The 25,502-nt window shown below is 37.7% G+C and overlaps 1 protein-coding gene across 1 annotated transcript in view; it reads left to right on the forward strand.

Moving 5' to 3' along the window:
- LOC141901067 (dynein axonemal heavy chain 1-like) overlaps positions 1 to 25,502 on the forward strand; it is a 65,330-nt gene that overhangs the window by 32,203 nt on the left and 7,625 nt on the right. Inside the window, exons 35-69 of the mRNA XM_074788143.1 lie at positions 2,029 to 2,187; positions 2,723 to 2,839; positions 2,931 to 3,071; positions 3,353 to 3,513; positions 3,626 to 3,783; positions 5,546 to 5,719; positions 6,595 to 6,773; positions 7,443 to 7,676; positions 8,031 to 8,227; positions 8,800 to 8,935; positions 10,524 to 10,732; positions 11,074 to 11,245; positions 11,749 to 11,940; positions 12,278 to 12,397; positions 12,662 to 12,787; positions 12,978 to 13,127; positions 13,521 to 13,694; positions 14,031 to 14,309; positions 14,420 to 14,551; positions 14,865 to 15,110; positions 15,419 to 15,568; positions 16,371 to 16,531; positions 17,100 to 17,325; positions 17,997 to 18,192; positions 18,455 to 18,606; positions 19,115 to 19,314; positions 19,548 to 19,692; positions 20,139 to 20,297; positions 20,380 to 20,511; positions 20,726 to 20,899; positions 21,076 to 21,087; positions 22,265 to 22,444; positions 23,749 to 23,925; positions 24,354 to 24,524; positions 25,112 to 25,242. Of these exons, the coding sequence (XP_074644244.1) occupies positions 2,029 to 2,187; positions 2,723 to 2,839; positions 2,931 to 3,071; positions 3,353 to 3,513; positions 3,626 to 3,783; positions 5,546 to 5,719; positions 6,595 to 6,773; positions 7,443 to 7,676; positions 8,031 to 8,227; positions 8,800 to 8,935; positions 10,524 to 10,732; positions 11,074 to 11,245; positions 11,749 to 11,940; positions 12,278 to 12,397; positions 12,662 to 12,787; positions 12,978 to 13,127; positions 13,521 to 13,694; positions 14,031 to 14,309; positions 14,420 to 14,551; positions 14,865 to 15,110; positions 15,419 to 15,568; positions 16,371 to 16,531; positions 17,100 to 17,325; positions 17,997 to 18,192; positions 18,455 to 18,606; positions 19,115 to 19,314; positions 19,548 to 19,692; positions 20,139 to 20,297; positions 20,380 to 20,511; positions 20,726 to 20,899; positions 21,076 to 21,087; positions 22,265 to 22,444; positions 23,749 to 23,925; positions 24,354 to 24,524; positions 25,112 to 25,242 (5,822 nt within the window). The remainder of the gene's footprint in view (positions 1 to 2,028; positions 2,188 to 2,722; positions 2,840 to 2,930; positions 3,072 to 3,352; positions 3,514 to 3,625; positions 3,784 to 5,545; positions 5,720 to 6,594; positions 6,774 to 7,442; positions 7,677 to 8,030; positions 8,228 to 8,799; positions 8,936 to 10,523; positions 10,733 to 11,073; positions 11,246 to 11,748; positions 11,941 to 12,277; positions 12,398 to 12,661; positions 12,788 to 12,977; positions 13,128 to 13,520; positions 13,695 to 14,030; positions 14,310 to 14,419; positions 14,552 to 14,864; positions 15,111 to 15,418; positions 15,569 to 16,370; positions 16,532 to 17,099; positions 17,326 to 17,996; positions 18,193 to 18,454; positions 18,607 to 19,114; positions 19,315 to 19,547; positions 19,693 to 20,138; positions 20,298 to 20,379; positions 20,512 to 20,725; positions 20,900 to 21,075; positions 21,088 to 22,264; positions 22,445 to 23,748; positions 23,926 to 24,353; positions 24,525 to 25,111; positions 25,243 to 25,502) is intronic.

A 25,502-nucleotide genomic window follows, 5' to 3' on the forward strand; every position in this document is an offset into this window, starting at 1 on the left:
ACTTGATAATGAGAAATACTGATTTGATTTGTTTGATGCGTATAGAAATATGAAAGATGTTGCTGAGGGTCTTACTGTTGATTACTGATTAATTTGAACATTTTCTTTCATATTTCAATGAAATGTTACTGAAAAAAATTCAATTTGTTACTGATGAGCATGTACAAATATTTAAAAACAATATCTCGATTACCTATATCTAGAAGCAATTTGATCAGATACTCGGTGTATTATTTATGAAAATTCTTGTTATCGGAATAAGCTAACGTTGCTTTCCTTTTCCTATCAACTTCACTTGCAATTCACAACATAGATTTTCATTTCATAATCTTTTCTGTCTGCTGATAATTTTCCAAATTCGATTGAAAAAATTGTATAACGATGTGGGTCGAGTCTTTGTCGAAACCTCCAGAGCCCCATATTTTGTATGTTTGTTTACACTTTTGATTGAATTAATGCTGTTTGTCGTTGCACTAATGTCAGGTTCGCAAAGGGCACCATGCACATATGTCTGGGGTAAGTATTCACTTGAATTGCTTCCTAGAGAGGTTTCTATGAGCCAGCCAAATCAATTTTGATTAGGCAATAGTAGATTTATCAATTTTGGGTAAAACGTTTTAATTGAGTTGGGGGTCAAATTAAGCCAAACCAATTACAGGTATCCATATATACAGTAGACACTACTCAAGTTGGACCTTTTGGGACCGTAAAAATGTGTCCGACTTGGGAGATATCCGAGTTGGATATTATTCATTTCATATAAAGTGTCCAAAAAAATATTTCAACGATTATCTGAGTTGAACAGCTATCTGAGTTGATCGGATCCGACTCGAGTGGAGTCTACTGTAACGGTAAGAGATTTCCCACAAATCATGGTTATACAGCGGGTAAATGTTGCTATTGTGTCCGTCAGCCTAATTGGTTGGCTCATATGAACATTGTTGAAACTCGGCAATTATATATACATACCGGTATGCTTTTAAAAAGGTGATATTTATCTCAATAACTAAATACATATATTAAGATATCGAAATATCGGGTACCTTTATCTTATGATTCCTCTGTTCTGATATGATATACATCATTCCTCTGTTCTAATATGATATACATACATTTCTATCTACCATTTCTATCTATGCATCCGTGGATTCACTGATTCATTAGTTCCTTATTCTTAGATCAAATTAAAGAATTGTTTACCATATTCTATGTAGACTATGTATCTATCTGAATGATGAAACTAACAGTGAAAATAAAATGTGACCATATTGGAAGACCAAGATTCATAGCGTTCATTGAATGTCTTCAGAATGAATTGAATCAGTGAGAGCTTTTGACTTTCCCCAAAATGACAAGTGTCTGAAAGTTTTTGAGGAAAAATGCAAGTATATGACTAAGATTTCACTGTTGCAACCTAAATGTTGAAACTCTTTGAAAAAAACTTTGGAGAAATTCTTGGGAAGCTGCGTTTACAATACGTGATTTACAACATTCTTAATTTAGTCTGTTCCAAATTTGAATTAACTAAAGAAGAACAGACCAAGCGATCACACTAGCAAAATTTCCCTTCTAAATTGGTCTGTTCCATCTAAGAACTGACCAATTTAGACTGTTGCAGGTTTGTTCTGAATTTTAGGATGGACCATTTCGAGTTGGTAAATGAATTGGTTTTAGGATGAACTGTTTCATTTTGAGTTGTGTCTAGCTGGACCAGTAATAACAAAAGACTTAAAAATGTGTGTGATTGCAATGTGATTGCACAGCATTGATTTGGTCTGTTCTGAATAGTTCTGTCGCAGGTATGGCCCAAATTAGAAGGGATTAACTAGTGATGGTGTGAATTCAGCTTATAAGAATATGAATCCTAGATTATTTTGTCATGAACTGGATACATTTCAAGTAAATTTTGCAGAAGGTTTTGTCTGGGCTGTATAGTTATTATGGTCCATCATCAATTTGATTTTCGGCACTTTTCATTATCATCTCACAGACGTTGAATGAGACCTTTTCGTGTTTTGTATCGTTTAGGGGGAGAAGCCGATTCCCGAAGAGCGATTGGCGCGAGTTGTAGAATTAATCGAACCGTGGTTTATATTTTCCTTGCTCTGGTCGGTTGGGGCCACTTGCGATAACGACAGCCAGCACAAGTTCGACCAATGGTTACGCGAAAAGACCAAAGAATTCGGTGTAAGTTTGCAAATAATCTGAAAGTCATCCTACATGAAATCATGTAGTTTGAGTGATTTCCTCAAAAACCCTATAAGTATGTGTTCAAGGGACGATGCTCTGGCTACAGCCACGTAGGCCTAGCTGTTCTTGTTAAAACATTAAGTATGCACCCACTAGAGCCACATGGTGCTCTAGCTCAGTACCATATACTTCTGCTCTACCATACAGTAGAACTCACTTAATTCGGATGACTTGGGACTGGCCAGATTTCTCCAAATTAAATGAGATCCAAATTATGAATAAATAGTTAACATGGTTCCAGGTTAAATGTACCAAATATTTCATCCGAATTGAATGAAAATCCGGATTGGAAAATCCAAATTAAGCGAGTTCTACTCGACTAGCTGTATCCTTCAAAGATTCAGCTAAAGATTTTGAGAAAGGTGGATTTGGCCGACCGTGACACAGTACACCGTGGCTATAGTGAAACTTGAAAATCTCATGGTATCCAACTAGGGAATTTTGTTGTTAAATGAAAAAATGATTTTTCTAGATAAGCCTAGTTTTCCCCGAGGAAGGATCGGTGTACGATTACATGCTAGATGATGGAGGTATCAGTCAACCGGGAAGTGATGATGATGAGGAGGATGAAAACAAGGAGGAAAAACCTGTAAGTATTTGAGATCGAATCATCATTGTCATTTCTACCTGATATTGAAAACATTAGGTTTTTCATTCATGGTGTTGCTTGTTTTTTTTAGGTTTGTTGGGTTAATTGGATGGCAAATCTGCCTAAATTTGTCATTCCGCCTGAAACTAGATATTCTGATATCATCGTTCCAACTATGGATACGGTCAGAATGACCAAGCTGATTCAAATGTTGTTGTCGAACAATAAAACTGTAAGTACCCTTTTGAACTTGCATTTTTTATGCTATTGAAATGCCCTTTCGACAGGAAATATGCCCAATTTCAGGACGTTTTCCAGATCATTCGACAAAATTATGCCATTTTACCTATAGAAAGTGTCCCTTTCAGATTTTTTGTCCCCATGAATATTTGCATGTTCTTACCATGCGTACACAAAGCTCCCGCTCGGAATCAATTATATCCAGCGAGGAACTGGTGAACTTCACGATTTAGGGGAATAAAGGTTGCAAAAATTATGATTCTCTGTTTACAGGTTTTATCTATCGGACCTACTGGTACCGGTAAAACATTAGCGATATCCGACATGCTGACGAAGGTTATGGCTAAGGAATACATTCCGGAGTTCATTTCGTTTTCGGCGAAGACAAGCGCCAACCAAACTCAGGATTTGATAGATGGTAAACTTGACAAAAGGTAATTCGTACATACGTAAAAATAGAGAATATTACTCAGTCTAGGAAACCAATCCTGAAATTAAGATTATAAGATATCAACATCAACACTGTTCTTTTTGGTATTTTACCAGACGTAAGGGTGTTTTCGGTCCTCCGCTTGGCAAGTATTTCATATTTTTTGTCGATGACTTGAACATGCCGGCGTTAGAAATTTACGGAGCGCAACCTCCGATTGAGTTGATACGTCAGTGGATGGACTTCAAGGGATGGTATGATCGTAAAATGATAGGTATGTACGAGTAGATACAGTAGAGGTATTGTTAAATCCATACAGTAACTGGCAGCGCAAAGGATGTACAAATTTCACCTATTAGAGTCAAACTAACCTAACACTGTAGAACTAATTTTTTCGGAAAATGAAATATTCTCAGATCTGAGAAAAAATATTCATACCAAATCAGGGGCAGTGCTAGGAAAATTGGAAGGCTGGGGTCCAGGAGAATAAAAATGCATTTCTTGGATAAAGCAGCCAAGTCAAAGGCCTCTATTGGGGTTTTCGCGTGGTTCTGCCCTCGGTTTTAGATATTTGTGAAGAAATACATCCGGAAGGTTGCAATTTCCGTGAGGATGAGCGCCAAAGACTGCCATTTGATTGTACATATTGGTCCCTGATTTGATAGTTTAAATTCAATGTTTTGTTCCATATCAAAAAATTAATTGAACTGCCGGAGCAAGTTTTAATAAGCTAATTACCCAATTAATTGCTCTGATTAATTTGTCTATTGCCGAGCTCTGAGTTGAGAATCATAGCTAATTGGGTAGTCATCAATTGAGGTAATTAGTGACAAGTTGTCAGATGAAGAGATACCCCTGGCCAAACAGACACTGTGTCACTTGTCAAACTAATAGCTATAAAATCTAGGCACGATTTCCAACCAGTATCAAATTGATTCACAGCAACTGAGAACAAACAACATGGATTACGAAACTGCCGTTGAAAGCTTCTTCGAAATCGAAAAACGCTTTCGAGCTGCGTGCTCGAAAATCATCGTCATCGACGAGAAACTATCGCGCCTCGACATTCAACTGAACAGAGCCGAGAACGACGTTCACTGTCCGCGTTCAAACCTCATCAATCGCAAAATACAGATCTCGACGCTCGAAGGAGTACGGTTCGTCTATTATGAATACGCGCGCAGAAAAGCAGCCGAAATGAACAAACTTCGAGAGATTTGTTTTATCGCCGAGCAACGACAACAACAGCAGATGTCTCTGGATGAAGATTATTGATTATTTCAGCAGCAGCAGTCGTCACTGGATGCAGATTATTGATCATTTCAACAGAAGGTCCTTTTCAGGACCCCCTAAAACTACCAGTTAGACCCAGTCTACACTTACTCTGCTTAAACCAATATTTGTGTCAAATTTATTCACCAGACATCCTTTCTGAAGGAATATGCTTGTATTGAACTATTGTAGAAAACCTCAATGAACTCTTTAATACCGACAAATAATCTTTTGAACTAATTGATTTTAAGCCCCCTTGGTGGAAGGCCATTCGGGCTTATACCGCACCCCTGGGTCTTAGTGGTGGTCTGGCGTGCATCCGTCCATGCGTGAGGTATCTTGTGAACACTACAGACCACAATTTTTGACCCATCCGAATTCGGATGTATTGTGTATGACCAAAAACATCTCGGATCAGTTCAATTTCGATATTTGTGGTAATCAGATCCAAGATTGCTGACTGGTGTTAATCTTTGATTCTGAAAATATACATTTTGGATGACCTATCATATGACCAGACTAGGTCATGATATCATCCAAGATGGCCGATTGTGACTTCACTTAGCACCTGACCAAGCAGGCTTAGATACATTCACATCTAGTTGTGAATTAGCTGGGTGAAAAAAAATACGTAGACTGAAAAATACGTATATCAAAGCTGGGATTGTTGCACATTAGTTGTGATATTCAGAGAGTGGACGGTTAACATCTTTCAAGAGATAACTCATTACAGATATCTCATCGATATTTCTTGAAATTTGTAGGTGAATTCCGTCATCTGGTTGATGTGAATTTCATTTGCGCCATGGGACCACCGGGTGGTGGTAGGAACCCAGTAACATCTCGATTGACGCGACATTTCAACTATCTGGCATTCACCGAAATGGAAGATCACAGCAAGAAAAGAATCTTTGGAACAATTCTTGACTGGTGGATAGGTAGGTAACTGGTCCAAAAATGGCCTTACAATACAAGCCTGGAAGAATTTGTTCGATTGAATAGCGAAAAGAGCTATAACCTACCCTTCTCAAATCTAAATCTAGTTCACAAATTTTCAACCAATTTAAACATTATTTACAGTTGATATGTAGCTACGTAAAAAATGATACATCGATTATTGTGTAATGTGTTTGTTTTTTTAACGACCAGTTTCAAAGCGCTCCTATCAAGTGGCTGAAGGTGAAAAATCACTAATTTGCATGAATGATTTCTGTGATTTACTTAGTACTTTTTACTCAATCACTTTCATGCATGCAGAAGTTGTTGCTTAACCATTATGTCACAGATCGTCATTTTATAACCAAAAAAAGCAACCTTATCTACTATAGCAATTTCAATTGTAAGATGGCCTTATTATCATCAGATAATCAATAAGTAGCATTCTAAATGTCACTTGTGTAGTTCAGGTATCCCTGAAAATGGTACAGTGTTCCCAACGTTCAAATGCACCCAACACCTGTATTATTACAGTAATTTATCCCCAGCCTATATCTTTGAGTATGACTGGAGAAGTGGCATCCAAGCTACATACCCAGTACAGTACAGTGCAGTACACCAGTAGTTGCTTTTCACCAGATGCCCAATTACTCCTCAGTAGGGCATCAAGGATACTACATTGCTGTACCCCCATTATCTGACATCCCAGGTTCAAATTCTCTGACCAAACATAAATCATTATTTGCCATAATCGAATTATACCACATATTCATCCTTATGTTCATGTTTAAATTTTCACGCTCTTTTTCCCGAGATGCATTTGAAACACATGTATTAGATTGCTAATTGAAAAAATTCTTCAATTTCTGATTTTCAGAAACTGCAAAAAATATCAAGGAATACAGCAGCCAGCTTGTGGAAACGTGTGCAACTGTATACAACTCCATTACAACTCAACTACTGCCCACTCCAGCGAAGAGCCATTACACTTTCAACTTGAGAGATCTGTCAAAGATCTTCCAGGGAATCTTGATGGCTGATCCTTCAAAAATGGAGGTAAGACATCCACTAATTTTGAGGCCAATTGCTCAAAAGCTAATTGAATTCTTGATGAGTGGTTTGAAATTCTAGAAGCTAATCAGCAGTCCGCTGACTTAGGATTTGCAGAACCCTGATTTTCAGATTGAATAGTGCCCGGAAATTAATGGCTGCCCCTGATTGAGCTGTCATTCATGGTTATCGTAACATTGATTGAATATTGAACCTGAATGTGTGTCCATCTTATGTCCCTGGGCCTGACCCACAACTGATACTTTGGGACTGTGGAGACTATGCTCTTGAATGAGATCGGACCCTATGGTAGAAAATATACGAAGTTTGTTTCTACATGTGTACTTAAACTATTTCCTTCTTGTATCAGAGTTTTCGCATTCATCCAACTTGGCAACTCTTAATGCTGTAAGGGAGTGAAACAAGTCTTAGATATTGAAATAGGAAATCAGTATGTAGAAGATCGAATTAGCAGAATTTCTTGGCCAACCCTTGGATTAATACAACTTTTCTTTATTGAACAACCGCTTCGCTGAGCCTAAAATTCACACGATTTGAATCTCAAGTTTTTACTGAGGAACCACACCTTAGTACCCATGTTTATACATGTACATTGTAGTCTATCATGCTACTTGTTTATGTACCTCAAGGCACTAAATTTTCCACTCTTTTCAGACTTTGAATGATCTGCTGAGACTCTGGTACCACGAAAGTTGTCGAGTGTTCCAGGATCGTCTGGTCAACGAGGAGGATAGACAGTGGTTTCACGAGCTGTTGAAAGACCGAATGAAACAAGACTTCCAAGTCGAATACGAGAATGTCGCGACACTGGAACCGGTGTTGTACGGAGACTTCATGCAAGTCAGTGTGGATAACAAAGTCTATATGGAAATCACGGATCACACTCAGGTATTTGTATGAAAATGTGTGAAATTCATGCGGTGATATAATTCTGCAGCCCGGACCTACCCTTAAAAGCCTAGCGCATATAGAAAGAAATAAATGAATTGGAAACGCCACATATTGACACTACATTTTCAAAAATTGTCAAGACTTCACACTAGAATAATGTCTTCTGAAGACATGGGTGGTTCCAGGCTGCAGATTGCGCCGATGAATCGTTATCATAGACTCGTTTTTGCATGAAAATAACATTAACTACACAGTGAAACTGAAATGCCTAAAATTTATGTAATAGATTTCAAATATTTCTTTCAGAAATTCATAGGCTTGATGCATATGATTTACTTTATTTCATTTTAGATGGTGAAAGTGATCGAAGATTATTTGGATGACTATAACCAAGTGAACACGGCTCAGATGAGATTAGTGTTGTTTATGGACGCGGTGAAACATGTTTGTCGCATCAGTCGAATTATACGTCAACCTCTCGGCAACGCGTTACTGTTAGGTATGGGTGGAAGCGGTCGACAAAGCTTGACGAAATTGGCTGCTTACATGTGAGTATAATGGTCTACGATGGTCGATCAGAATAATTTCATCACCAAGTTGAATGTGCCATCCCCCTTGCATGCATTGTAATACTGCCCCATGATGTGAAGAAACGAGGGGTGGATCCGAGAGGGATTTTCCATATTTTGTGATATGATGCCCTTCAAAATTTCAAAACTTGTTTCTTTGGTCATATTACCACCACCTCCACCACCACCACTAGATAGGTTCAGATGCACTCTGAATGCTATGAACTGTGCCGTTTAAAAATAATGCTTGTGTGAAGGGACCTAGTTCAGTGTTTGTGTTCATGTCACTTCTAGTGTTCCGAGATGACTCGGCCAAATATTGTCCTGGATTTGGTCCTAGCTTTGGATTTGCCCCTGCATCCTTGCCCTTGAGTGTTAAGAGTATTACTCATCCAGTTATAAGAACTGATTGACATCGGGATATGACATTAATCAGTCAAGAATTGTGTTTTATTTACTTATTCCAAATAGAAGTGTCCACATTTGAATAAGGCAATGTTTTTCTGTAATCCAAAGGATGTTTTTGATAACAGTATGTTGTTTTGTTATAGGGCCGAGTATGATTTGTTCCAAGTTGAACTGGCTAAGAATTATGGAATTCCTGAATGGCGGGATGATTTGAAGACAGTTATGCTGCGTGCGGGCATGGAGAATAAGCCGATGGTATTCCTATTCAGTGATACACAGGTACATCGTTTTAGAGAACTGTCAAGCTTTTATAAGCCCACTTGGGACTTTAGTCCCAGCAGGCTATTGCGTTCACTTTTCGTCCGTCCGTAGACGGAATCCAGTTATTTTGGGAAGTTCTGAAGACGCTTCAATGTAATGTCTTGATATTTGGGTTACACATTTATCTACCCTAGACACATCTTCAGCCCAAAAACTGGCCCTGTCAGAATCAAGATGGCCGACTGGCAGCGATTGTTGTTCGCCAAAATCAGCACTTTTTACACTTTTTTTAACTTTTTGAGGGAAATTTTGAAGACGCTTTGATCAATTACCTTGATCTTTCATTTATATTTGATACCCCAAAGGACCCATCAGCTTAAGAAAAATTGGGTCGATTGAAGATGGCCGTCCTATGACCTTTTTAGTGCCCAAAAATGTCAATTTTGGCTGGAATTCTGGGTCCTGTAGCTTCCTACTGGTTTGCCATTTCTCATTGCAATTTGTGATGGGTATTCTTTGGAAAGGGATGTTTTATACCTGAGACAGGTATTCTTGATCAGCCAATTATGACGCAATTGGCGGCCATCTTGGTGTCATCAGTACTCATTCATAGGTGGGAAAAGTTTTTCCACATTATATTGATACCTAAGCATATTGTGTTACTACAATCAATTGGAAAGTTGTAGCCCATGACGTGCTCTATGATTTTGGTGAGTTTCAAGGTCATTGGTTATTGTATATGGCCACCAGGGGCGTTGAATAATACAATAACTTAGTATTTCTATATTATATTTGAACCTATGCATATTTTGTAACCACAATCAATTGCAAAGTTGTAGCTCATGACATCGTCTATGATTGTGGTAAGTTTTAAGGACATAAGTTATTCTGTAAGGTCACCAGGGGGCGTTGAATAATAGAATAACTTAGTATTTCCCTATTAGATTGGTACCTAGGCATATTTTGTTACCATGATCAATTGCAAAGTTGTAGTTCATGACATGTTCCATGATTGTGGTGAGTTTCAAGGTCATTGGGTTTAGCATATGGTCACCAGGGGACGTTGAATGGTAACGCAACTTAGTATTTCCGTATTAGATTGGTAACGAGGCATACTTTGTTATCACAATCAATTACAAGGTCATTGGTGGGTTTCAAGGTCATTGGTTTTTGTATATGGTCACCAGGGGGCATTGAATATCGAAATTGTTAGATTGTTCAGCATTGAAAAACCACTTCCCAAGTGGGCATGGTGTCCCTGGACCCCTAGTTCGGAAATGGACTGACTGCTTCTAATAGAGTTAAGTTTGCTTGATAAAGATTTTTTCGCTGTTCTCTATTTGTTGTATACAAAAAGGCAATAATAAGCTAAAAGTATGGGTATTGTCCCTGGATAGATTCCATTAAAAACATGTAAAAAAACAGACCCTTGTTCATATCCTTGTTCATACACCCACAATCATTCTATATTCCTTGAGTATATACCGTAAGGTACATTAACATTGATTCACAGATTGATTCATGATATAGGCCTATGACAGAATACTCTGAAATAAGATGAGAATGATTTCTGAATTCATATGTGTGGTTGGTTTTCTGTATTCAGATTAAAAGTGAAAGTTTCCTGGAGGATTTGAACAATATTTTGAATTCCGGCGATGTACCAAACATCTACGCACTGGACGAACTCGATCAACTTTACACGGCTATGAAGCCGATCGTTCAAGATATGGGCCTTCAACCTACGAAAACGAATCTGTTTTCGGCTTATACGAAACGAGTTCGTAGTAATCTGCATACAGTCATTGCAATGAGGTACATTTCTTCTCTCCACTAAATCTATCCTACTGCAGAAATATTTTGTTGCGCCGTGGGGACATATCCAAGATGTATACCAGTACATGTGTATCATTTATTCTGTGCCAGGTTTCCAAAGGGTTTAATGGTCCTTTTTGAATAGGTAGCTGCCTCCATATATACCACAACAAATTGATTTTGTGTTACCTATTTGGAGGCAGCTATCCTTTCTCGAAGAGTCTTCAAGCAATAAACTTATTAATATGTCGTAACAACCCTGTAGATAAATATGTCTCACCTGTTAGGCAAGATTACAAAATACCCGATACTCAAATGTTGTTGTGATCCGATTGTTTCAGTCCTATTGGAGAAGTATTTCGAGCTCGATTGCGTCAGTTCCCGGCGCTAGTAAACTGTTGTACAATCGATTGGTTTAGTGAATGGCCTCAGGACGCGTTGCAATCGGTGGCTCTGCGTTTCCTCAACGATATTCCTGATTTGGATACAACCGACGATGTCATGGATGGCCTGGTAAGTTTGAGACTTCCAAAAGAAAATGATTGCAGAATATTTTGATAATATGCCTATGCCTAGTTTGATATTATTGTATTCAATTACTGGACAATTCTATAGAATGGTAACATGGTAGTATTTCACTTAATCAATGGGATATTTGCGAAATTAATCACTTGACTGACCACAAGGTGGCAAGACACCGATAGTTAAAACCTGTTATTAATTGCATGTTATTTTAGTAGAACAAATTTTATCTTTTATACGAATTATAATCTGTATCCTCTGTACCATTGCACTGTAGAGTAGTCATTAAAGTAATGTTAAACCTCTCCGTAAGAAACACCTCCACCGTGAACATTTTGCCCAGAACAATAGTAAAGGCATTCTTTGTAGAGAGGTTTTACTGAGTTACAAATATAACAAATTGATTTGTGATTCTACCTTTCGAATTCGTCTATATATATACCATCAAATATGTCTTCAACAATGCTCATGAAATTTATTTGCTATTTATTTAGGTGAAAATGTGCCAAGAAATACATCAATCAGTTTTGCAAAATTCCCTGTCGTTCAAAGCCGAATTGTCCCGTCACGTCTACGTCACTCCGACCAGCTATCTGGAATTACTGGGCATATTCTCAAAGCTAATATCTATTAAGAAGACGGAACTGGCTACAGCGAACAAGAGAACAAAAACCGGTTTAGACAAGGTTGTTTATCAAATCCAACCTATGTTTTTTCTGCCCCTTTGTCATTGTCCCATGCAGGGATTCTGATGGAATTATGAGACTGCCACAGTATGAAACCCTGCCTAATTTGACACTTGAGATGCTTAACTTTTCTTCGCATATAATGCATCATCAGCAATAAACAACAGGAAAATCTACAACAGTAAACCAGTTACTGAGGCAGGGTTTTATGGAGTGGTAGATTCTCGATGCTATCAATTTGAATCCTTGCTTAGGGAGGATATAACTTTCTGTATATCGATCAAATTCAAATGCCATACTGCAGTATGAACCCATTGTCTTCGGTTATTAATTGTAGTTGCTCGCGACAGCAGAAGAAGTAACAAAACTTCAAGAAGAACTAGAAACAATGAGTCCCCTTTTGGAAGAGGCGGTCAAAGAGTCGATCAGCACTATGGAGCAGATTTCTAAAGACACGGTAAGGAAAACATCATTTCGAAGAATTCATTATTACCACCCCTCTGAACCAAAGCATCAAAGCCATTTTAACTTGAAATTGGCAACACTTGTTTCTTTATTTACATTGAATGAATTATCTGACAACGCCATTTTCACATGACTGATATCCAGCCTCAGGCTTATGTATCAATTATAAACATATATCTGCTTGATTTTAGTTCTAAATTTTAATTAGTTAACCGAATGATCATGTCATCTAAAAACATATTTTTCTTTATTTCAGGTGGTTGCGGAACAAACGAAATCAATTGTTCAAAAACAGGAAGCTGAAGCCACGAAAAAAGCTGAAGAATCTCAAGCAATCGCAGATGACGCCCAGAGGGACCTCGATGAAGCTCTTCCTGCCTTGGTACGCTTATAAATTATTACTTTAAAAACATTTGAATCATTTAGCTGTTTTTTGTATCTCATTATGCAGTTGACTGTGTCATTGAAGTTTACTGTGACTAATTCAGCTGGGGTATTCAAATTATATTGATGGATGATCTAAACTGCTTTGTATTATTAAAAATTCATAGATACTATGGATGTACTTTTAGGATGCCGCTTTGGCTAGTTTGAAATCTTTGAACAAGAATGATGTTATAGAAGTAAGGGCTATGCAACGTCCTCCAGATGGTGTAAGAATGGTCATTGAGGCAGTGTGTATTATGAAATCTGTAAAACCGAAGAAAGTTGCTGGTGACAAGGTATGTCATCCCCTTCTTTATTTCCATAGTTGAAGTTGATCAACTGTTACTAATGCAAAAATAGGCTTAGGTCAGCTTGTGATACCTGAACTGTGATATCCAGCCATTTGCCAGATCTGCAAACTAGAAAAAAAACTCTGATCCAATGGGTGTGTATTTTGACTAGAATTATGTTTATTACCGTTAAGGAGTGTTGCTAGTGCCAGTGCTTCAATTTGAGTTTGGAAGAGATGCATCACAAACCATACCTAAGCTTACACTCTTTAAAAGATTACTGCAAAAAAAACTTGCTAATTATCGGTGAAATACATTCTTATATTTTCCTTTCTTACCGAGCCTAAAATGTTACATACTAATAAGCAGTAGGATACCTATTCATATTTTCCCTTTTAGCCGGGTCAAAAAATTGATGATTACTGGGAAGTTGGAAAAGCTCTACTGCAAGATCCTGGTAAATTCTTGGAGAGTTTGTTCAAATATGATCGAGACAATATTCCCGACCAGGCGATACAAAAGATTCAACCATACATCGATAATGAAGCATTCCAGCCAGCTGCAATTGCAAAGGTAATTTCCTGAGTATCGGTGACCCCCTTGTATGGATAAACTGTTAACCTCGGTATAGTTTCCTGTGATAATGTGTATCAGCCGAACTGAGCCCTTCACATTTCAGGAGCCTGTTTCACGATATGAAATTGTCATTATCAATTTCCACACTATCAGCTTAATTTCAATGACCTCAACATCTATAATTGATCATGATGTGCTTGGCAATTCTGGGGCCCCTAATCATAATTTTGATTCATAAAATTTTTTCGGGGTCTTTTAGATTACCGGTGTATGAGAACCCATTCATACGATGCGCCGTTTTGTTCAATTTGCTATTTCAATTATGCTTCATAGGTTTCAAAAGCTTGTACGTCGATCTGTCAGTGGGTCAGGGCTATGCACAAATTCCACTTCGTGTCGAAGGCCGTAGCTCCGAAACGCGCCGCTCTTCAACAAGCGCAAGCCGAGTTAGCGGAGACGCAGAAAGAGCTCGAAGCGGCTATGACTCGACTGCGGGAAGTCGAGGAGGGTATCGCGACGCTGCAGGCGAAATACGAAGATTGCGTGAACAAGAAAGAAGAATTGGAGAGAAAGTGTAAAGAATGCGAGGAGAGATTAGTTCGCGCTGACAAGGTAGGAAAAAGAAGATACAAAAAGAGATGCATATAGATATAGATATACCAGTAGTTATTTCAGCGACTATAGGTATCTCATCATTTTTAATTTAACTTTATTTGCTATAGCTTATTGGTGGTCTTGGAGATGAGAAAGTGAGATGGCAAGAATCTGTGGAACGACTAAGCTATATGTTAGACAACATTGTTGGCGATATCCTTGTAGCAGCTGGAAGTATTGCATACCTTGGGCCGTTTAGTGTAAGTGTTTTATGACTGTTTGAACCCACATGCCCTCTCTCCACCCAGGAGCACTGACTCCCGAGTACAACATTGTTCCAACTTGGATTTTGCTTCCCTGCAAAATTGTACACGCTTCGAGTATAGGCTAGGGCTAACAATACTATGAGTGTGAGTGCTTTGTAAAGCATGCAGTTCCACAGTTGGACTCAACTCTTCATCATCATTTTAACAATCAAATTCAACTTGCACTATGGAACTGAGTCCTATATGGCCGAGCTGGTTTAGCACTATGTAATGCGGATGATTATCATTTAGAGGGCGTTACTTTCAGGGCGAATACCGACACAAGATGATGTCGAATTGGAACGAAGAGTTAACTACGTTCAGCGTGCCACATACTAGCGATCCGACTTTGGTGTCAGTTCTCAGCGATCCGGTGAAAATTCGTAGTTGGCAGATTGCCGGCTTGCCGAAAGATAACCTCTCAGTTGAGAATGGCGTCGTCGTACAGTACTCACAACGCTGGCCTCTGTTCATCGATCCACAAGGACAAGCGAATAAATGGGTCAAAAATCTGGTAAGCATTTCATGCTGTTCAGTATCAAATGGCACAGCTTCTTACTACACCCGCTGACTGTACAGCATATGTGACAAATTATTTATTGTTAATGCATTTTGACACTGGCTGCAATCAACATTACCATCAGTATATATTGTTTCAATTTAACTTCAGACCAGGAATCAGTTTTATAGATCACATTTAACTTTAACCTGGGGCTACTTCTATGGACTGGTATTAACTTAAACATTTAGGCGAGCTCAATTCATAGATACCTGATGGTTTTCGGTGTCGACTCATATTTTTCGTTTGAATATTATCTTTAGGAAAGAGACAATGGACTTGATGTGATCAAACTGTCCGATCGGGATTTCCTCAGAAGTTTGGAGAATGCTGTACGATTTGGCAAACCGTGTTTGTTAGAGAATATCGGAGAAGAACTTGACCCTGCACTGGAGCCAATTCTGCTCAAACAGGTATGTATGTGTATATTGAATTTACTGGACAGTTGAGGTTCAATTTGACTCAGAGGATAGGTTTAGCTTTTGAGTCAAAATCCAGGTTCATTTCTGAGTCCTAAACCCTAGAGTAGAATCTTTGCTCCCAACTGTTGAGCTGGTTCCCTACATTCAGCAGGTTTTAGGAACGCAAGTAAAAGAGTTCTGTTCATGGTATATATTCTCTTAAAGAGAGCATAACCATTCTTGATCTTTTACCGGTATATTATTTAGTGTGTCCCTTACAACCCCACCATACCTGCTGAATGAAGCAGGAGGCTTAAACTTTGAAATTGGAAAATGGAGAACAAAATATATATGAATTGCCAAATTTTGAAAATATTTGGTTTAACCCTTTCAGTGTGTCTACACCGCAGTGCAGTGTATAAATCAGTGATGGATTTAGCTAGTATGCCGCACTGTGGTGTATTTATGTAATTAGTAACTAGGTTTTATCTCTATTGAAAGATGGCAGAACTGTCAAACATAGTGAAATATTAGTAACTAACGATAAACCGCGCCGTGGTGTAGATGCACCATAGTGGTATTCTTGTTATTCAACATACTAGGGTGGAAATATTAAAAATTTTCAAATTATCTCCAGCACTATAGGGTATTGAATAGTCAGCGCTGAAAGGGTTAAGTACATAATATAAATGGAAATTGTCAGTTTCAGTTAAGGGTAATAATCTTTAATCAAACATGAACCGATAAGCCACTGATTTAGTTTAACCGACTAAATACATTTTCTGCAGCTAAATCAATATATTTTTTCTTACAGACATTTAAACAATCCGGTAGTACGGTGATAAAACTTGGTGACGCTGTGATTCCCTATCACGACGACTTTAAATTCTACATCACGACGAAACTCCCAAATCCACATTACACACCAGAAATCTCTACCAAAGTCACCTTAGTGAACTTCACTTTATCACCGAGGTGAGTATTGTCAATCTTCTGTTGATGATTTGTTTCAGATTCCTGATATGCGAAACAAGTTAACTCTTGGCACGACTTAAAATGAAAAAATCTGTGTTTCGAATTATATATTTCATCAAAATCATTTCATGTCATTATTTTTGATTCAATGGTTATACCATGTAGTATATTACCAGTTTTATACATTGTACAATATTTGATGATGTGTTAGTGTTTCACAACCTTTACATGAATTGAATAATTTTTCTAGGTCTCGTATGTTCATAGACTAGGTTAATCTTCTTAATGATTCATTTTGAGAGGCGCAGTGGCAAAAGGGTTTAAACAATCAGAAACCTGACTGAGTTTCTTCTCTGGGCCCGGTTCCACAGTTGTAAGTTAGAGTTAACTCAGAGTTAAAGTTAGTTCATGTTCTAACTCTAGAGTCAAATTTAACTCAGAACTGAGGAACTGGGTCCAGGTCTCTACTCACAAAATAGCAAAAAAGATACCTTGAATCTGTGAATAATGAGGGATGCAAATACTTTTCAGAAAATATAATAATTTCATTTTTCATTCTCTGTAACAGTGGTTTAGAAGATCAGCTGTTGGGTATTGTAGTCGCCGAAGAGCGTCCAGATCTGGAAGAAGCCAAAAATCAGTTGATCGTCAGCAACGCTAAGATGAAGAACGAGCTGAAGGAAATCGAAGATAAGATTCTAGCCCGATTATCGGCGTCTGAAGGCAGTCCTGTCGATGATATCGATCTTATTAACGTACTGGAGGCATCGAAGATCAAATCTGCAGAAATCAAGGTATAATATTTTAAAATCATCATAATTGAAACACTGAATAATGAAACAATTTAAATTGTCTTGATTAAGCTGATTTTGATATGAATCTACATCAAGTTATTAACTGAAAAAGTCCTATGATTACCATTGAGTTATGCTGAAGATTTTATAGAATTTTCAATCATTTGTTGGAATGCAATATATTTAGTATCCACTATCGCCATGTTTTGGGACTCCCGTGGATTTATCAAGTAGAGTTTGTTTAATTTCATAAATTCGGATGAAATTGAACAGTTTTGTATGATGGTGCTCAGAAGATTTGTTAAATTATAAACCGACTTAATGATCTATATGGGAAATCCAGCTAAAGCTTTGACACCCGTATTTCCCAAGTTTTTAACTTACCAGAACACTTGAGACCTGACTATCACTTCACTTTCACTTAATACACTCTTTGGGGCTCAATTCAACTAAAAATATTGAAAAATATGCATGAAATCAGATTCATTTCTAGTTTATCTTACATCAAAACTACTATTTTTCGTGTTAAATCACTCTCATTTGTGTTGAAAACTACCAAAAATAAGTGACACAAAGTCAGTCAATCAGTTCTAAATGTATGACTTATTTCACTAAGACGGGAACTTCATGATTTGTTTATTCACTTTTGGATCTATTGATTACATTTTTAGGCTAAAGTTGTGGTAGCCGAACAAACAGAGTTGGATATCGACGAAACTCGTAGTAAATACATCCCCGTCGCGGTGAATACTCAGATTCTGTTCTTCTGCGTCGCCGATCTCGCTAGCATAGATCCTATGTACCAGTATTCGTTGGAATGGTTCATCTCTATTTTCCTCAGCGGAATTGCCAATGCTGAACGATCAGGTATAAATAACTAAATTGGCTTTCAAGACCGCTAATAGGCTATGGGAGCCTAAAAATTCAGTTCAAAGTTGATCGAGAATGAACTTATTTTTACAATGTAAAATTGACTGTTCATCATGCGTCTGGCCGGATAGCTGGTGTTGTGGATCCCCATTGTCTTTAAAATGAATCATGTGAAACCATGTTATGTATTTACTGCCGCATTTCAATATCTCCAACACAGAGGTGCTTTGATTTAAACGTATAATATGGTTTCTTTCAGAAAATCTGCCCCAGCGAATCATAAACATCAACGATTACTTCACGTACAGTCTGTACAGTAACGTTTGCCGTAGTTTGTTTGAAAAACACAAACTGCTCTTCGCCTTCTTATTGACAACTCGAATCATGCAACACGACGGGAAGATCAATATGGTATGATAACTGATGAACTTGAGCTTGAAAAAAGAATCGCTCATTTGCGTAGGCTATTAGTGTTGGACAAGAGGAATTTGCGGAAATTTCTAGATGAATTACTCATGTTGAGATCTAGGGCATGAAGCCATTAGGACCAAAAATGCACATAATTAGAAATGCATTTACATGTTCATGTATTGTTTACTACACTAAAAAAGGTTTTCATATATATTGTATCTTATATCAAATACTTAATGTACCAGGTGCCAGTTGCTCAAAAGCTGGTTAGAATTAACCAGTGTCATGACATTGTGACAATCAAAAGTTACTATGGCATTTATCCGCCAGTTATCTTCAACCAACTTTTGAGCAACTGGCCCCAGAATTTCACTGAGCACTTGCCTATCTGTTTTGCTAATTTGTTTTAATCGAATGAACTGTGTCCGATTATGGGTCTGATGTTCATCCGATTATGGTCTGATGTTAATCGTAGAAGATACATTTTCTATTCGTTGAATTATTGTAGGATGAATGGCGATTCTTGCTAGCTGGAGGAACCTCCAAACCAAAGGAAATTGAGAATCCCGCACCAGATTGGGTTTCGGACAGAATCTGGGGTGATATTCTTACACTAGGTGCTCTTGATGCATTTTCCGAATTTCCTGAAGACTTTCAGAATAACGTTGAAGGATTCAAGAAAATATTTGATAGTCCAGAGCCACACAGGTAAAGGGCGTTTCGGACATTTCCCACTTGGCATATACATATCTCTTGTATCTCGTTTGCCCCTGGGTAGTTTCCTTTGGTACCTGTCCCTGTAAAATGTCAAGTACCAGTATCCTGAATTACCAGTTCAGGACCTAGAAGTCAAGTGTAGATCGCAAATTCAGGAGAAAACGGGGTATAAGAAGTTTTACCTTTTTACCTAATCACACTATTCTACAATTCAACTTGTGTAGGGAAGAGTTGCCTGGAAATTGGAAGGAGCGCTTAGACAACTTTCAAAAGATTATAGTCCTCCGATGTTTACGAGCTGATAAAGTTACAAACGGGATGCAGGATTTTGTTGCGACTGAACTCGGTCAGCGTTTCATTGAACCACAGGTAATGTGTGACAATTTGGTTGAAGAAATCTGTAAATTCATTTATAAAGCCCCCTCTGTATACTCCTGGTACCTACAAGCTCTTCCATACTAGCTATGAAGTCTATAAACACCACAGGCTTAACTATTATTCGAAAACAAGTCATTCAGTCTTAGCAAGTATCCCAAAGTTTTTGAAACGCAGGATGTCAAAAAAGGCAGTTTGAAGGCTAATCTAGTAAGATAACTGAAGATTTTGATACACACATAATTTCTTTTCCAAAATATTAATGAACTATATAGTATATCTTTGTTAGCTATTTTTCAACGCAACGATGGCATATTGCGACATATAATGATAATAACTACTTTAACATAAACATACTGTGAATACAATATTTTAGATCTAAACTAAAGGCTTGAGTCATGTGGAAATATTCTAATGTTATGTTATGTTCTATCTTGCAGACGGCTGATCTGAGTTTGGTGTATAAAGACTCCTCTCCGACCACTCCTCTTATATTCGTTTTGTCAGTCGGTACAGATCCGGCTGTAGATCTGTACAAGTTTGCTGAGGAAATGAGGTTTTCAAAGAAACTTTCTGCTATTTCCCTCGGCCAAGGACAGGTAAACATTGTTGAAACCTATACGAAAATATGACAAAAATAACGTTAATTGTGCTGCATGAAATATTGTTGTTTATGTTCAGGGACCAAGAGCGGAAGCATTGATGAGAAGTGCAATGGAGCGCGGAAAATGGGTCTTTTTCCAAAATTGTCACTTGGCGCCAAGTTGGATGCCGTCATTAGAACGTCTAGTGGAACAGATCGACCCTGATAAGGTAAGAATACGAGGTCAAAGTTGACATTAAACATGTATATCACAAGCCAAATTTAGAAAAGCTTTTTTAAAAATCAGAAAATTTTAAAAAGAATATGTGATTCTTATCATTGGAAACCTTATACACTGGAAAATTTGTGTATAAAGCTGAAATGTAAATATACATATTTTAATTTTTTTCATGCTTTCACTTGTTCCCTCTTTCTTGTAATCAGGTCCATCGCGATTTTCGTCTATGGTTAACCAGTATGCCGAGTCCAAAGTTCCCGGTTTTCATTCTGCAAAACGGCTCGAAAATGACCGTCGAACCTCCGAGAGGAATCAAAGCAAACTTGCTGAAAACATACGTATCGGTAACGGACGATTTCCTCAACTCGGTCGGCGATAAGGTAAATTTCGCAAAAGCGACATATTCCAAACCTACGTACTTAAAATAGAATTTTACTGTTTGGCATGATACTCAATTTCTATAAGGTTACAACCATTCGCTACGTAATTTTCCTCATGAGCGATAGTAATTTATCAATTTGAAATGATTAACTTATGCATGGTTTGTTGTTGACAGCACTCACAAAGGGTAAGAGTTGACCATATGCTTTGCATATACCTATATATTTATATCAATTCATGTACATGTAGATCTATTAATTATAGCTTTCTACTAAATTGAACCTGTATTTCATAGATCGTAGATGAGGCCACAGTATTTTTCGGAGGAAGTATGGATGACTAAATTTAGTAAAGTCATCCTCATTTTCTGGAAACCGAAAAAACCAGGGAAATAAACAAATTTCAAATTTTCGAAGACATGCATTTCTACTATGAGAATTTTGGGAAATCTTTGTGACATAAATTCAGCTGAAGTTGTATATTCAAATTGATAATGATTCAGATATTCCTCTATTGAAATTCACGATCAGCTCTTTGAAATATGAATAGAAAAATCCCATTTTGAAATCTATTTACTTTATTATTACTATATTAACTGTACCAAAATATTAGATTTTTCAAACTGTGGCCTAGTCGTATCCTATGCTTAGGCTTTCAGAAAACATTGTAAATCATGTAGTATGCCGCCTTCCTATTTACCTCCAATGCTACATGTTCCAGTCTTATATCCATGATGTTTTTATACATTAATTTAAGCTTTCTGCCTCCTTTTACCTTCCCTTCCCTTATGCTTAGAAAAATGATCATTGTTTATTATATATGACACTAGGCCTACTGCTACTACATAGACCTCAAAGTCATAACAATCGTGATCGGGTTGTAGACCTGTAAATTTAAGGTCGATGAACTAGAAAATCAAAATTAGAATTCTAGAATGGACCCAGTTCCACAGATGTGAGTTAGATTTAACCAGATTGAAATTTGACTCAAAAAATTTGGAACTGGGTCCCACTATACAAATGTATATCCTTTTCGAAAGCGCATTTCAAAAGGCAACATTGGTTTTTGTAGTTTTGCGGGTATACACAGGGACCTCATTCTGGTATTTAGGCTACTTTATAATGATTTCCATGTTATAGAAAAGAGTTCCATAGTTCTGAGATGAAGTTATCATTCTTGATTGGGTAATGTAAAATGAACTAATTTGATCTGAAGTCACATATTCAATCAATGGAACTGGGTCCATTTTACTGTAAACTGGGTGTAATTCAATTACTCTTAGTTAACAAACACACCAAATTTTTACCGTAACAATTATTTACATTCATCGAGTTATGAAATTATTTTCAATCTCATCCTTGTAGAATGTTGAATTCCGACATTTGTTGCTGTCGTTGTGTATGTACCACGGCGTGACCTTGGAGCGAAGGAAATTCGGCGCTCTCGGCTTCAACATCCCGTACGAGTTCACCGACGGAGATTTACGTATTTGTATCAGTCAGCTGAAAATGTTCCTCAGTGAATACGAAGATATTCCGTACAAGGTATGAACGATAGGAAATGTGTGTGTGTGTGTGTGTGCGTGCGTGCGTGCGTGCGTGCGTGCGTGCGTGCGTGCGTGCGTGCGTGCAAAATGTACTTAACCACTTAACTGGTTAACTGGGATGGTCAAAGTGGCTGTCTCATCGTTCAATTATTTTGGTGACATTGCACTTTCTTTGAAATGTTTTAGAACAATGATTTATAATCTTACAATCATTTATTATAATAATGTGTTATGGTCATAGAAAAAACACTTTTGATATTCTAAATCATTTTGGGGGTCATTGGTGACCTGGGGGTGTTAATAAGGAATTGAATAAGCTCCACAATCAGCCATAGGGTAGCCGTGCTCTTTTGTCGCGTGCAGCCAAGGTGGCTGAATAAAATGACTGGTTTCGCCACCTATCAGTGTCTACACGATCTAGTAGTGAAGTGAATGACAATAGCATGAATATACTGTAAAAAAAAACAGGGGAAGCAGGTCTAATAGTGTCCACAAGTTATCTTGTCCCAAAAGAGGTAAAAGTTGGCTCATGGACAAGTTAACTCATTCCAAGTGGTTAAGGGTTTAAATAGCTGGTACCACCATTATATAGATAACTTACCCAAATGAGTATTTACACTAAGTAAATAAAATTGAAAATAAAATTGAATTGAACTAAAAAAAATGGTGTTGGCTTACATAATGTGATGACTTAACCGAGTTTGACTATGGGCATTTACACCCATTACATCAATAACCATGCTTGATCATCAGAAACTGTCCCTGATGATGATCTTGCTTGGCTTAATTGTCAAGGACAGTCCCTTATGTTGTAAGTGATCCCTGCTAATTGATTACAATATTGTCAATTGTTGGGGACAGTCAGTCATAACGACGCCTCAGCTTTGACATACCCTCTATTGTAGGCATTGTTTTTGATAGCGATTACGGTACACTTGGCTCAATTTTCATGGACAGGGATATCGGAGTGCAATCATAGGTCTAAATATATTTTTATTGGCCTATGAATGCTGATGACGATAATAATTATGGCAATTATAAAGCCCTAAAAATCCAGCCACATCGCTAATCGTGTATCGTCTCTCGCTGGGGAGAAAACATCTGATCTACTGTATTCGGTACTCATCTCATCAGCGAGTCATCTAGGTCAAGTGCCCATTTGTTCCTGTTGGCAAGGTGGATAAGTATCTCGCCTAGAGTCAGGCCTATAACCTGGCATGCCAGAGCTAAACACTCAAACCACTCGCCCGAACCACACTCCACATGTACTTTGTTAAATAGTCGTTGTATGTTCGGTTTCAGGTTTTGGTTTACACAGCTGGACATATAAACTACGGAGGACGAGTTACCGATGACTGGGATCGTCGATGTTTGATGAATATCCTCAGCGATTTCTACAATCCGATCGTCTGCGACGAAGAACATGTTTACTCCGAGTCGGCGATTTACCGACAAATCAGTCCGGCGCTCGACGTAAATGTAAGTAAGAGTAACGGATGCGTGGAATTTTCCAAAAGAGCCCATTTCGTATTATGAATGGGCTCTTTTGAAAATTTCTTGCTATGAATGCTTAAGTAGATAATTGTAACTCGCACAGTCGAATTGGATTCGTGAAAGAAATTCCTGAAACGTATCCAAAATCTTGTTGATTTGTTAACTTTGGTCAAATATCTAATCATGGGCTCTTCAGTCCATGTTTTAACCAACAACCTCGCCTTTGCCATCGGAAATTGATTATGATAATAAACCTTCTCCAATATACTGTCAAATGTTGAAATTCTACAGTAACCCAGATTCCATAATTGAGGTTGCAAATTATAGTGTCTTGACAGAAACCTAAGTCAAGGATTGAAATATAGCTATTTTATGGGAACAGATTTAGAATGAATGGCTATTTTTTCTTTTAGGGTTACATAAGTTATATAAAGTCCCTGCCGATTAACGATAGTCCAGAAATCTTCGGGCTCCATGACAACGCGAACATCACGTTTGCGCAGAATGAAACGTTTTCATTGCTCGGTGGTCTGTTGTTACTACAACCGAAGAGTGCATCAGGTGGCGGAAAATCACGTGAAGAGGTACATCACCCGTGTTACGATGACTTATCAAAACCGTTGTGAATACAAACCATACCCTGGCATTTGTGATATTTTTGGAATTTCGCTATTTTTATCAAGTGAATTTGGGTGAAAGGGGACTGTATGTCGCTAAATGAAAAACGGTACCAAGCAAAAAATAAAAGGTTGAGAAAGTACAGTATTGAAAATATTTGAAAGTTATAGGGGACATTATTTTAAAGGAAGTTGTGGGGCCTCCTCTCCCCAGCCATTTAGAAAACACTACTATATAAGAATACAAGCATGTATAGCTTAAATTGTACTGTGATCTACAAGCCAAATTGAACAAAATCTGTCCAATTTCTTAAGTCGCTAATAGTATCTTTGGTACTTTCATGCAAGGGTCCTAGAGTAATTGGTGGTACCCCTAATGACATCCAAAAATGACTCTGGATCCACAGGATACCCCTAGACTTTGCTTGAAGCAAATGAACTATACCCTTATACCATACCGTACCATATCATACTCTAATATTGTATTTATTGCATTATGAATTGAGAAAAAGATAAATCTTATTATTATTATCACCGGTTTAAATAATTTACAGGTTATGGAAGATACAGCAAAGAGTATTCTGGGAGAAGTTCCGAAGCCAATCGATTTCGCGGCAGTGATGGAAAAATATCCAGTCATGTATGAACAATCAATGAACACAGTACTCGCTCAAGAAGTGATCAGGTATCTACATCTGCATGTGATATTGAGACAATTCTTTCATCATCATAGAAACCCTATTTGCTCACTGAAGACTGTGACCTTGCAGAGTGACTGGCCACTTCTATTTCCCTCTAGGACAGGAACATTGAGATATGCCTCGATTTGCATTAAGTGTTTTACTCAGCAAAACTCTTGAAACTATTAGATTTACTAGAAGGACAAGTTATGATTTACTAGAACTACCAGTTCCAGTGATAATTCCTCTGAATATTGTTCCATCT

The sequence above is a fragment of the Tubulanus polymorphus genome, chromosome 1 (assembly GCF_964204645.1).
Source record: "Tubulanus polymorphus chromosome 1, tnTubPoly1.2, whole genome shotgun sequence".
NCBI lineage: Eukaryota > Metazoa > Nemertea > Palaeonemertea > Tubulaniformes > Tubulanidae > Tubulanus > Tubulanus polymorphus.